The following is a 14,673-nucleotide window of genomic DNA, read 5'->3' as shown; positions in this document are numbered from 1 at the left end:
TAGCCTGTCCTGTGAGGGGCAGCGGACTCAGGAGCACTCACCAAAACAGTAAATCGTGAGTATAGCCTGATAAAACCACGGGAGCAGGTGTTCCTGGTGACAGAGTTCCCTGAAGTAGTAGCCTTTACTTTACACTGAGACTGCAAGAACGAGGCAAAGAGGGGGGCAGATGGCCAGAGAACACAGTGGAAAGGTGCAGAGAAGGAGGGCTAGGGAAGGAGATGGGGCTGGGGAGCCACGGCAATGATGGAGGAGACTGGATAAACTTGGTTTCAGAAACTGGAGTGCTGACCAACGAAGAAGGAAGAGTGAAGAAGTAATAGATTCAATCGGTGTTGTCAGAAAACACTGAGCACACCGAGAGAACCAACAAACCTGCCTTAAAGAAGCACAGCCAGAGGGCATGAAAGGTGTCTGTCTCGGAGAGGAGGAGGTGAAACTGCTGCCACTTGCAGACCACATGACTGGACACCTGGAAACCTCCCAAAGCTCCACAACAGGAGTCCTGGCGGTGATAGAGGAATTCGGAAAAGTGGCGGGATACCAGATCAACAAACAGAGGTCTATTGCATTCCTATACATATCAGACAAGAGCACGGAGGAGGAGATCAGGAAGGCAGTACCCGTCACAATAGCCAAGAACAAATGGAAATATCTAGGGATATGTCTAACCCAAACCAAAAGACTTATACAAGGAAAACTACAGAACCCTACGACAGGAAACCAAAAGCAACCTCCACAAATGGAAGAATATCCCATGCTCGTGCATCGGAAGACTCAATATAGTACAGGTATCAATCTTACCCAAGGCATTATATAAGTTTAATGCTATCCCAATTCAAATACCAACAACCTTCTTCAAACAATTGGAAAAACTGACCACCAATTTCATATGGAGAGGGAAGAAGCCCTGAATTAGCAGAGAACATCTCAAGATGAGGGACCAAGTTGGAGGGCTTGCTTCACCTGACTTTACCACCTACTATACATCCACAGGGGTCAAAACAGCATGGTACTGGTATAATGACAGATACTCAGACTAATGGAAAAGAACAGAAACCCCAGAAATAAAGCCATCAGCATAGAGACAACTGATCTTCAACAAGGGCCCAAAAAGCATCAAGTGGGAGGCGCATGCCCTCTTTAACAAGTGGTGCTGCAAATAATGGATATACATCTGTAGAAAAATGAAACAAGATGCTTACCTCATCCCATTAACAAAAGCAAACTCAAGTTGGATCACAGACCTAGAAGTAAAACCCCAAACTATGAGGACCATCAATGAAGGAACTGAGACAAACCTAAGAACCTTGGCTCAGGGAATGCAATAGGGAAGGATACACACACAGGTGAGCCTGAAAACAAGTGGGATTTACTAAGGATAAAACATCTGTGTGCATCGAAAAACTTCATCAAGAAGGTAACCAGACAACCCAGAGAGTGAGAGAGGATTTTTAGCAATGACACATCAGACAAGGACTTATTACTAAAGCCTACAATACACCCCTGGCCTGCAAAAAGAGGAAAACAGTTAACCCCCAGAGGAAGTGGGCAAAAGAACTGAAAAGAAGTTTCACTAGGAAGGAGCCCAATATGACTTGGTAACAGGCATTAGAAGACCCATAACAAAGAAACAAAAACCTATCATTGAGAATGAACGGCATTGGAGCAGAGACCCAAAACCCATCTGTAGATAATAGGACACCCCCTCACAGAGGGGTCACAAGGCAGGGATGAGTCAACCAGGGCGCAGTATATCGCTGATGAAGCATACAACATTCCTCTGGTGCTTTGAGGCTTCCTCACCCCCCACTATCCTGACCCCAGTCCTGCCTTTCAGTTTTGGCTAGAGCAGAGCGTATGCACTGGTCCAGATAAGAACTCACAACACATGGAATCCAGGTCAGATAAATCTCTCAGGGACAGATAGGCAGTATCGAGACCAAGAGGTTAGGGGGAGAGCAGGGGTGGGAGGGAGAGGGAAGGGAGAACTGATCGACGGATAACCACACACACACACACACACACACACACACACTCCCTCCCTCCCTCCCCCGGGGGGATGAACAACAGAAGCATGGGTGACAAAAAACATCAGTCAGTGTAAGACATTAAAAAATAATAAAATAATTTATAAATTATCAAGGGTTCATGAGTGAAAGGGGGTGGGGGAGGGAGGGGAAAAATGAGGAGCTGATACCAAGGGCTCAAGTTGAAAGAACATGTTTTGAAAATGATGATGACAACATGTGTACAAATGTGTTTGACACGATGGATGGATGCATGGATTGTGATAAGAGTTGTACAAGCCCCCAATAAAATGATTTTTTAAAGATATGAAAATAATAATATTTATCAAGGGGTCACACGGGTGGGAGGGAGGGAGAAAAGAGTAGCTGATACCAAGGGCTCAAATAGAAAATAAATGGTTAGCAAATGATGATGGCATCATATGTACACATATACTTGATACAATTGATGTACAGAATGCTATAAGAGCTGTAAGAGTCCCCAATAAAATGATCTTTAAAAAAAAGTACAACCAGAATGCTTCTGAGAAATTAGGATGGCAAGATTTTGTCTCGCTTACTTTGGACCCACCTTGAGGAAGAACCAGTCCCTAGAGGAAATAAAGCTTGGTAAAGTAGAAGGCCGGCAACCAAGGAGACAGACAGACTGTCAAGGAGAGGGATGAACACCGACAGGTGTTACCATAGGCTGGCACACAGGAGAGACTGAGGGCGTGCGGACCGGGCACCGTCTCATGTGGGTATACACGCAGTCTCTATGAATCCGAGCTCACAGCACCTAAAAGCCTAACATCCTCGGGACCCCCACCCTTCATTCATTTTACGCTAACCGTAAATCAAATCAGCTATTACTCTACTCGGATTTTGTCTTGCTTGGATCTACTCTACTGCACATTATGACAGAGAAAAGATTGAAACTGTCGAATATTTTGTCATTCCTGGATCCACAAACAGTGCTCATGGGAGCAGCAGCCAAGATATCGAAAGACATAGGACATTAGATAAATGTGCTGCACAGACCTCTTCAGCATATTGAAAAGCAAGGACGTTACTTTGCGGACTAAGGTGCACCTTGCACGAGCCCTGGCATTTTCCATTGCCTCATATGCATGTGAAAGTCGGACACTGAATAAGGAAGAGTGAAGAAGAGTCGATGCATTTGAGTTGCGGTGCCAGGGAAAAGTACTGAATGTACCATGGGCTGCTGAAAAGACAAATCTGCCTGAGATGAAGGATCGCCAGAGTGCTCCTTAGAGGCAAAGATGGCAAGATCTGGTCTCATGGAGTCCCTGGAGGTCATCATGCTTTGGTCAAGTGAAGGGGTGCGAAAGAGGAAGGCCCTCAGCAAGACGATGGCCACCGACCGCGGCTGCACCAGTGAGCCATGGTGAGGAGGGGCAGGCCGGGCCGGGTGTCCTTGTGCTGTGCACAGGGTGGCCATGAGTCAGAGCCACTGAGAAGGCACCCAACAACAGGCCTCTCCACAGCAACTCAGTTGTTGTTCTTCTGCCTGCCGCATCGACCTACATGTATGCAGTACCTTCTCCTTATTATTACATAGTATCTTATTGTCTCTCACTGGTCAACAACTGGGATTCAAACATTACAGCTGGCAAGAAAAAAGAGAATATTTTAATGGCTTAAAAAGTAGGCTAAATAAGTTTATTTTAAAAATGAAATAACGTTAAAGAAAAAATGACCAGGATAAAGCTTAAAAGTTATTCATTTAGTCAGAAAATACTCGTTGGGTTCCTGCGTATGGTTCAGGCACTGTTCAGGGAGACTGGCTTTATCAGAAAAGGAAGTGGCCTTTAGAAACAAGAAACAAAGCAGGGAAGACACAAAGGGAAACTGAGAGAATGGAAATCTCCGACGAACGTGTTGAAGCCCGTTGGCACAGAGCACCAAGGCTCTGGAAGAAAAGGTCGTGTCTTCACCCACTGTGATACACCGTCACTATGTGGTCGCCATTCTCACCGCACATTTCGTCTCTACTGCAGTAGAGATTCCTTGCTTTTGCACAACTTTCCGCTCACCCTAACATTATCACTGAGGTTCATGCCTATCCCCAGCAAGGAAATTGATCAACCAGGATCCCAAACTCTGGCCAATCTACACTATGGGTACACTCTAATCAGCTCTTCAAAGCACCAAGGTTGTAAACAGAATTTCTCCAAGGCCCTACAACGGATGTCCGTGTGACTCAAGTGCAAGTCCTCACATTGACAGCAGTGGTCCTCAGGAAGTCATACATAAATGTAACGCCCTCCCTCAAAGATGATCCATCCTCCAGCCACAGACCTGCTCCATGGCCCGTCAACAGCCCAGGCACTCTGTGCCCTTCGGGTTTGCTCAAACAGTTCTCTGCCTGGATCCTTCCACCGTACGGTTCTCTTGCCTATCCATGTAGACTTTCCTGATGGTCTCGTGTCACATGGAACCTACCCTATCCCTGTTCTCCTTTCCTATGCTCTTAGGTTGTCTGGGCTGTTAGCCACGTTTTAACATAAGGCATACCTACTCATTTAGGAGAGGGCTTCCAAAATTCATAGGAAATTTCATTCTCTTTTTATTTTATTTCCCACGGTCTTTCCTCACTCCCTGAGAGTAAGCTCCTCAAAGGTGGGGGCTACGCTCTGTCTGCAGGGAGACACAGCCCGCCTCCTAGAACAACGGAGGCTAGCCGGCAGAGGAACTCAGGGGCGATTTCTGAACCAACGAATCACTTACACTTTTCTCAATTCTCCCCCACCTTTGGCATTGCTACTACTCATCTGGCAGCAATGATCACACAATTAAGTAGTAATCTACATTTTTTAAAAAGTGCTTCTTCCATGTGGATTTGTTGCTTCTGAGCTAGATGGCCGCTTGTTTATCTTCAAGTCTTTAAGACCGCAGACGCTGTATCTTTTGATAGCCAGGCACCATCAGTTTTCTTCACCACATTTGCTTATGAACCCATTTGTCTTCAGTGATCACATCAGGAAGGTGGGCACCCAATGATATGATTTTTTTGTTACCAGTGGTGAGAGTACCGATACCGGAATGGTTGAGGAAAGGTGGGGTAGAAAGGGGGAACCATTACAAGGATCTACATATAACCTCCTCCCTGGGGGGTGGCCAACAGAAAAGTCGGTGAAGGGAGATGTTGGACAGTGTAAGATATGACAAAGCAATAAAATGTATTTAATTGTCAACATTATACCTGATGACAGGCCTCTTTGTTCCTGGTCTTCAGGCTTACTCTTCACCTTACATTTGATAATATACCTGGGGATTTCCATTTTAGAGACTATAACAAGCCCCCACCCCCAGTACTACCACCCCACAGCACAAGCCTGCCGAGGTCTCTTCTACATGGGGAATAACCTACTGCAAAAGAAAACAAACCAAACGGTTTCTCTTAAAAGAGTAAGCTAGAAATCTTAAACATCAGAATAGAATGTTTAAATACATACTAAGGGCAAATGTTTGGGGACTAAAGAAAGATGTAGTAACTACAGACGAGACTGTAATTTAATACATTCTGAAAGATGACCACCCCAATACCGACAGGAAAGGAGAGGATAATCCCATTAAAACACTAAACTCCATGCAAAAGTTTACTAAACAACACCGAACACCACCAAAACAGCAGGCACAGTGCACTGTTTCCAGTATCACAGAACCTAAATTATGAGAAAAGTTATCTGTGCAAAGGTCATGAGACCCCTTCACTTATGATGTGAAGTAACTGGTGTTTAATTTTTAAAGCGATTTGAATCCATAACTGATGTGTACAGGGGGGAAAAAAGCCCATGGGGTGAGTGGCAGGGTTAATAGCTGAGGCCCGAGGAAAGGGGCTGGTGAGAGCCAGGGAGTCACAAAGTGACCACAGTCCCATCCCACTGTGGGAACACTGGGGAACAGCAGGGCCGATAGGAGAAAAGTCACCCCTCATTATGCAAAGTGTCTCAGCACAGAAATCCCATTGAATAAAGGCTGTGTATTAGATGTAAACAGAGTTCAGTCAGCAACAAGCTATCTCCACTCTGCAGAGCCGTCTACAGGCACGGTGGCCAGCCAGCCTGAGAAACAGCGTCTGAGCAGCGTCTAACTGAAACTGCAGCCAGGATCTTTTAAAAAGCTCCGGCCACTGCTCACAAGTTTACTAAAAATGCCAGAAATATAAAGTTTTAAATGAAAATACTCCAATGGCCTAAAATGCTGTAATAAAAAGTAGAGAATATCTTTATCTTCCGTTTTTATTTTACTCCTTTTTCTTTTTACTAAATGTATGTTAACAACAAAAAAACCCTCTCAAATGATCTAGACAAAGGCTTTTAGCTCAACACATAATTGCAACAAAATTACAATAATTGTACCAATTAAAACAATCTTGAATGAACAGTATGTCATCTTAATGTTCCAATGGTTTATAGAGGGATCTACTTAATTAGCTAAAATTGCTTTCCAGTGTTAGTATCAAATGTCATTTGTTAAAAGTTGAACAATTTAGAAAATAATTTAACAAAGCAATTTTTCCAAACACCAAGAACCAACATTTTCTTTTTCTGAATAAAGCAAGCAGATGTGTCATCAAATTGCTATAAAATAAATGAGGCTTTTTATGGATAAAAAAAATAAATTTTACTACTAGCGTTAAAAATACTATTTTCTGATTGTTTTTACTAAATCAGATTTCTTTAATAAAATAAATGAGTATCAATTATATCCTGCTGCTTTCTGTCTGCTGTAAATAATTTTTTTTATTATACAAATGACAAGCAAGGACATCAAAGAACTCAACTGTGGTTATCTAGAAATAATGTTATCTAAATGATTCTAACACAGAACACATTAATTTCCCATCGTCTTCATTCCTAATCATCGGACTCTACTCTTCATATTACTTTCCGATGCATTCTCAAATGTTGCTTATAATATTGTCTTCCCCCACCCCCTTGGGCCATCTATGTGTCTGTCCCACACACCAGGCCAAACCCACAGCCACGGAGAGGAATCTGACTCAAGGGGCCCATTAAGGACCGAGAAGTGCTCCGTGGGGTTTCCACAGCAAGAACCTTCCCAAACCTTCCCCCACTGGAGCACACGCAAAGACAAGCATCCCCAAACCATGCCAAATCCCACACATCCGTGGATGGCAGGCCAGTCAATGCTGAATTCAAAAACCATGGATTGGCTGAAGGGCAGACAAAAGTCACATTGCTCCTGACACCTACAGAGTTTGCCTGAAGAAACAAGCAATACCAACGTCGGCATTCTGTATGTACTTGAACAGAATAAAATGCTCTTAAACAACTTTGACAACAGCAAAACGGGTGTGCGGGGTGGTTAAGGCTCGAGCCAATGAGCTTCCCGTCAGCGCAGGAACAAGTTCTGCTTGCTGCGGTGGCAGCTGGCCCCTGGAGGCAGCCGCACACCTCCTCCTGCTCTATCCGCTCATCTGCCTCCTTGCTTGCCGGCAGCCTGCCTTCGCAGATGGGTTTTAAGGTGAATGACCAACTGTTCTTGGAGTACATTCTTCCCAGTGCTGCTCAAGGTGACCTCTGGGGCAGGATCCATTTCGGGTGTGAAGTGTGTCTAAGGGTCATGGTCCCGGGTCCCACTCATCCCTATCAGACCAGTAAGGCTGGTATTTGTTATGGGTTTGAATGATGTTCCTTAAGCTTCCTTTATTACATGATGTAAAACACATTCCCCCTTCAAAAACATTTCTTTGGCATATACTTATTTCATGAGCAAAGCGTGGTTACATGGGTAATAATAATTATTTTCATATATGTTATCTCTTCTCTGTAAGATACAGTTTAACTTAGGAAATACATAAATTCTTAAATTTCTAAGTTCCAGTTTAGCCTGATCCTGATAAAAAGGTGCTAGTTAGCGAGCTATGTGAGTGTGGTGAAGTGACTTGGTGTGGCTCTCCCATCACGGTCTTTGTCATTCCCACCCAAGGACTGAGTGTGAGCATGCAAGTAAAGTATTTCCCTGCCTTCGGGTGGATTCTGACTCACAGCGACCCTCCAGGGCAAGGTCACTGAGACTAATGCTGTACTGGAGTAGAAAGCCTCATCCTGCTTCCAGAGTGGCTGGTGGATTTGAACTGCTGACTTCACAGGTCACAGGCCAATGTGCAAGCACTGTGCCTCCAGGGATCCTTGCCAACAAGGTCTCAGGTAGTGGTCGGTCTTCCACCTTCCTCAGGCCGCCACCCTCTCATACAGTTCCTCGGGTGGGTGGTGGGGACCCCCAACCAAACCATTATTTTCCTTGATACTCCCTCACTGTCGTTTTGCTACTGTTAGGAATCGGGCGACCCCTGTGAAAGGGTCACTCAACCCCCAAAGGGCTCACGACCCACAGGTGGAAAACCGCTGGTCTAGGGGCTCTAGTGGGGCCCCATCAGTTTTGCCACCCCTCTGAGTACAAACAGCCATTTCAGAAGCACGTGAGACTCTCATGCCCACCCAGAAGGCAGAGCCATGAGTGACATGTGTCTGACACGCTTGCATAGAATATTGGTGGTAGCACTAGACCATGAGATGGAAGGGTGGGCTGTCCAGCCCACAGCGTAAGTAAAGCTGAGTCCCTCGGGTGGGGTCTGCCTTGCAGGGTGGCATGCTCTTTAGGTATCCATCAGCACTAAGGGAGCTTTGTAACAGCCCTATGGGACCACGCGACTGAGACCGAAGACCAGAGACATGTTGACTGAGACAAGATGCTGCAGACTAAAGAACTACATCGTTAACATTGTGATATTTACTTGTAACTGATTCACTTTCCTATAATAAACCCCCTAATGCTGAATATTGTCCATGAGGCCTACATGGCCATTGAATGGATTAGCGAGCCCAGAAGAAACAGAGAGAGCTATGGCACAGGAAAGAAGCCTGGAGGCATTTCTGACCACATGGAGGTGGTCACAGGAGATCAGATATGGCTTCCCGGCCATTTCTGCACTGAGCTATTAATTTTGTTTTAAACGTGTGTTTTATCCTCAAACAAAACATGTTATTCAACTTAGTTATTGAAGGGCAATGTACTGCATCATGTATAATTGCTCTTCTAATACTTAAAAAATGTATGTGTGTGTGTGTATAAAATACATTTGAAAAGAGATTGTGCACAAGCAAGTCTTGCAGGTACAGGGATCATCATGAGTGCAAATGACACAGCAGTGGAGTACAATATAACAACACCTAGATCTGCAGTCCTGGTGGTGCTGTTGGGTAGGAGATGAACACAAGCTTGGTGGTTCAAACCTCCCAGCCACTCTGCGAGAGAAAGAAGAGGTTATCCTGCTCTTGTACAAGTTTACAGCCTTAAATGCAATGTAGAATTACTATGAGACAGAGTCCACTAGATGGCAGTGGCTTTTTTATATCACTCGGCACTATACTAATTTTTGTAACTTTTGGGTACATTTCAAAGTATTTCCAAATAAAATTTGTAGTTTAAAAAATGTAAGTTCAGCAAGGGCATATAATGTGCTTTTAACTTTGCTTCCATGAAAACCCCACCTCCTTGGCCAGCCCCAGCAGGAAGCAAAAACACAAGTAACAATTTAAAAAGCCTAACTCACAGTAAATACACTAAACACAGGTTACGTGAAAAAACCTGAACTGCAGAAAATAAACAAAACATTCAGACCCTTAAGCCTCGCGGCATCTGTAAGAAATGAAGAGGTAGTCTCAGGGCCATCATGCTATATTCAAATTATCGATCTGTAATGAGATTCAAATGGCTGTTCAGCTTTTTGATATCTGTTACCGTTCTAGAAAGGAAAATTAATAAGTATGATCCCAGAATTATTTTCTCATTTGAAGTAATTATCAATGATGTAAATTTAAAGCCATGTTTTGCTTTTTCAGCTGATTTTAACATTTGGGTCAAGAAAGGAAGAAAGACAGGAAGAAGGGGAGGGAGGGGAGGCAGGAACAAGAGGAAGAGGAGGAAACAAACTCAGTACCATCAAGTCCACTGCGATTCACAGGGAGCCTATAGGTCAGGGCAGAACTGTCCTTGTGGGTTTCCGAGACGGTTTGCGGGAGTAGAAAGCCTCACTGTGTGGAGCGGCTGTGGGTTCAAACCGCAGACTCTTCGGTGCAGCACCCTCAGCAGCCTCTCTCAGGAGGAAGAGGAGAGTGAGAGAAAGCATCTCTCAGCCCGGGAAGCACTGCAGGTTTGACAGAGCCCAGTGCGGTCGTGTTTAAGCGCTGGGCTGTGACCCAGACCACCAGCTGCTGCGCAAAACAGCCTGGGGACACCTGGGGGGCGCAGCGCTACTCTGTTGCCAAGAGGGCCACCAGAGTGGGAGGAGCCCTGACAGCAGATCTGATTACTCAGGGGGCTCGGAGAGCATTGTAGTCTCTGGAACCTTGACCTAGAGCAGGGGTCCTCAAACTTTTAAAACAGGGGGCCAGTTTACTGCCCCTCAGACCCGTCGCAAGGCCAGACTATAGTTGAAAAAAAAAAAACTATGAACGAATTCCTATGCACACTGCACATATTTTATTTTGAAGTGAAAAAAAACAAAAGGGGGAAAAACACCAGGCGGGCCAGTTAAATGACCTCGGCGGGCTGCATAATGCATAAATGACCAGGCGGGCCGTAGTTTGAGGACCCCTGCCCTAGAGGGTCGCTGTGAGGTGCAATGGACGCCCTGGCAGTGAGTTTGGTTTGGCTCTTGGAGTGGGAACTTGACAGCAGTATGCTGGGCTTTCTCCATAGAGCCAGGTGTACGTGTGGGATCCCCAGGTGAGGCAAACAGTGGACATGTCCAGCTGCTAACATAAAGTTCAGAGGTTCAAATCTACCCAGGGATGCCTGAAAAGAAAATGGCCTGGCTACCTACTTCCCAAAATGTCAGCCATTATAAAGCCTATTAACCTAGTTTCCAACAACAGGATTATCTAATATAGGAACAAGTACAAACAAGAAAAGACTAAATAAATAAAAGGGACCCCATAAAAATGAAAACACCTTTGAATCAAAAGCCTTTACCAGAAAGTGTGGGGAAAAACAAGCCACGAACTGAAAGAATAGCAAACACAACTCTAGTAACTAAGGTACACATTAAGAATGGGATTACTGAGAGTCGAAACTGAACAGCAACTATTTGTTGTTACGGTGTTTCGCTTCATATGTATACATGCATAATTTTCCATGAAATCTGATGTGTGTGGTTACAAAAACAACAAGTGCACTTTGAACTACAGGTCTTAGATGTACGCATTTAAATGGTACCATTAACTAAAAGTATTAGCATGGCAAGGGACATGTACTCAACAATCGCCATGAGAGAAAAGGTTAGAGAGGAAACCATTAGTTAATCAACACTAGGTAGAGGCCGTAAGATGGTATCTTACAAATGGTTTGTGCTTGGTACTAACCTAAAGGTTGGAGGTTTGAACCCACCTAGCATCAGCCTCAAAGAAAGGCCTAGCTGTCTGCTTCCATCAAGATTACTGTCTAAGAAAATCCTCTGGGGAAATTCTATTCTGGAACATGGGTCTTGTCACACCAGAGTCACCAAGGTGGCAAGCAGCATCCCCGTTTCCAGATTTTCAAGGTTCTTCAAACCATATGCAGTACTCAACAAACAATATCAATTTAGACAGATCTTAAGAATCCGAAACCCACTGCCATCCATCAATTCCAATGCCTAGAAGGCCCTACAGGGCAGAGAAGAACTACTCCAAAGAGTTTGCGAGGCCATAAATCTTTATAAGAACAGACAGCCTCGTCTTGCTCCCTCAGAGGGGGCTGGTGAGTTAGAACTGCTGACCTTGCAGTTAGCAGCCAGTGCATAACACTCTATATCACCAGGTCTCAACCTCAAATTATTTCATACGTTATTAAGGCACTCCTTCACCATAGCTGATGTTTTAACGACCTCCAAGTTTAATTCAAGTTCCTAAATGAAGTCCTTAATCTTTTCTCTTATGCATTTTCACACAGACACACATATCAACAAAATATTCACAGGGAGAACAAGAGTTTAGAATACTACCTGTTAAATAGGGCTTTAATGTATAAATATCCCATGTGAGAAGTATAACACATTAGAGAGGGATGAAATACTGTATGAACTAAAATTTTAAAAGTTAAGATGAAAGTCTTTATGACTATTCCTATCTAGCATGCATTCGTGATTACACAGCCCCTCTGTTCTATCCAAACACGTACTGATGGAATAAAATGCCACTGCAATGCACGACCCAGGAAGGAACCAATCCTCACTCATCTGAATGCACGACCCAGGAAGGAACCAATCCTCACTCATCTGAATGCACGACCCAGGAAGGAACCAATCCTCACTCATCTGAATGCACGACCCAGGAAGGAGCCAATCCTCACTCATCCGAATGCACGACCCAGGAAGGAGCCAATCCTCACTCATCCGAATGCACGACCCAGGAAGAAGCCAATCACTTCTCGTGTAGCAAGGTCAATTCTAAAAGTCAAAGACCAGAGGCAGTCCCAGGCCTGTGCTGACCATGTCCCTCTGCCACCTGCGGGAGCGCACTTGGTGCGGCACACGAATGACATGACTCATGGAGCTTGCGATGAACTACACACGGCAAAAACAAGTGCACAGCCTTTGTAAAGTAATGCAGCCAACAACGTTTTATTTGCACTAAACAGTAAATTATTATGTTTATATCGCAAGTCATTTGAAGCATTTTTTAAGTCTCTACTTCAGATTTAAAAAACGATTAAGCTTCAAAACCTGTTATTTATCTAGGAGGTAATACATGAAAGATGGAAATGAAAAACGAGGGCTGGAAACAAAGAAAACTGCATGCTGACAATACTGTAAAGGAAGAAAAACTAACTGAATCTTACAAGCTTTTCTAGATGAAGTTACCCATACCAAATGCTGTCAGCGTTAGTATCTCATCTATATTTTTTAAAGAGTTGCTTCAGTTCTATAAAACTGTAGAGGTTCTTTAAACTACCTTTTTCTAAGAGAGCTTATTTAGAGTAGCAACAAAAACTTCAGAAGATACAAAAGGGTCCTGCAACTTAGTGATTTTTGACATAAAACTGCTCACTCTTAAAACTGTAGTTTACTGAGTCCTAACTGCATGTCTTTGAAGAAAATCAACTTAAAAAAATGTACTTCAAACGTTTTACTATAAAAGAATAATTCCTTTACTGTTTAATGCAAACAGATTTTTTTTTTAACCCCAGCCAGTATTCACAGTTTCCAAGAGTTTTTCAGAAAGAAAGCTGTGAAAAACACCTACACAAATGATATGGAAAATGTACCTTTTAATATATACAAGCACTTTAGAATAAGAAATAAAATGGAAATACACAATGTTTTAATGTTTGCATTTTATATGTGTAAATATATATAGCCAATACAAATAACTAGTAATTAAACATTAGTTTAGTACAGTTTGCAGATTGAAAGATTATGAAGTAAAGCTGCAAATTTTACATATGATATATATATATGCTAACACAACTCCAAAACTTACATGGAAAATAATGATTCATTTGCTCTGGAATCCTCTATTTTGTTCACATTCATTTTGTTTATATGCATAACATTTTTAACAGTTCAATCTAAATATAAAATTAAGTAGGTCAAATAAAATACCTTTCATAAATGGTTTTTAATGTCATTTGGTCTGGAACACCTTCAGTCTCTTCCAAATATAAAATGAGCCACGAAGTGCGGTATGGCCACTGTTCAGTAAGGTTGATCCAGCTAGCAAGCCGATCCCAGTTGAAACTAATCTGATTGGCTCTCAGCAATCGTCCTTTAAAGGGAAACAAGACATCTTAAAATTAATAGAAGAGTACTACTATGTTCCACATTGAGCACATTCACACACATGAATAATTAACTTCAATTCTTGGCATTAAATGTACATCATAAGTTGAAGCCGAGTAAGTACATGGCTTCCAAAATCCAGTGTTGTTACACTGTGAAGCCTCTACTAAGGGTGAGACCCCATTTAGTTCATTCCAAAGTAGCTGCCGTGTGTACGTGAGGTCTGCCCTGGTCGCACACATGATTCTTACCGCAGACGGTCAGACAAAAACCTCTCGGAACGTACTATGTGCCAAAATCTGTCTAGATGCTGCCCGTGATCAGACACGAAGAATCCCCAGAAAGGAACACATTAGTTGACCAACTGTCCTTCCAACCATACACTGACACACTTTAAAATCAAAAGGTCCATCTAGAGAACCTCTGAGCAAATATGACTCCACAGCTGGGTCTACGCTGTGCAGTGTGTCAGGTCAGAGCTGGGAGGGGCAAGATGTCATAATCCTGGGAATGTAAGAGGATAAAAGACCGGGTCTCTCCAGTCTGGGGAGCCCACTCTGTGCCTTGTCTGTGCAGACAGTAAAATCCCTTTCTGTTTCTCTTGCCCCAGGTCTGCTTTGCTTCATTTGATCAAAGACCAATAATATCCCTTCCTTCCAATTGTTCCCAAACACCAACCACACTGGTCTTCAACTGTTTACACAATCTCATCTCAGAGGACTTGAACATGCACTTTTTTCTGCTTAGAATGGTTTGCCTTCATGCTTCTTAGTCTCAGTCTCACGTCATTTAGATGGTAGTGAGACGATTTTTGTCAACTTGAATATGTATTGAAATGTAGGCGTGAAATCC

General features: G+C 43.4%; 1 protein-coding gene across 5 annotated transcripts in view; it reads right to left on the bottom strand.

Moving 5' to 3' along the window:
- The window catches only part of KIDINS220 (kinase D interacting substrate 220), a 118,912-nt gene that overhangs the window by 43,807 nt on the left and 60,432 nt on the right, over nucleotides 1-14,673 (bottom strand). For all 5 annotated transcript variants that reach the window (XM_075557135.1, XM_075557138.1, XM_075557137.1 and 2 more), the window contains one exon: nucleotides 13,645-13,807. In XM_075557135.1, coding sequence (XP_075413250.1) covers nucleotides 13,645-13,807 — 163 coding nt within the window. The remainder of the gene's footprint in view (nucleotides 1-13,644; nucleotides 13,808-14,673) is intronic.

This window comes from Tenrec ecaudatus, chromosome 8 (genome assembly GCF_050624435.1).
Source record: "Tenrec ecaudatus isolate mTenEca1 chromosome 8, mTenEca1.hap1, whole genome shotgun sequence".
In the NCBI taxonomy this organism is placed as follows: domain Eukaryota; kingdom Metazoa; phylum Chordata; class Mammalia; order Afrosoricida; family Tenrecidae; genus Tenrec; species Tenrec ecaudatus.
The sequence above is the reverse complement of the archived record's forward strand: the minus strand, read 5'-3'. Positions and strand labels throughout refer to the sequence as shown.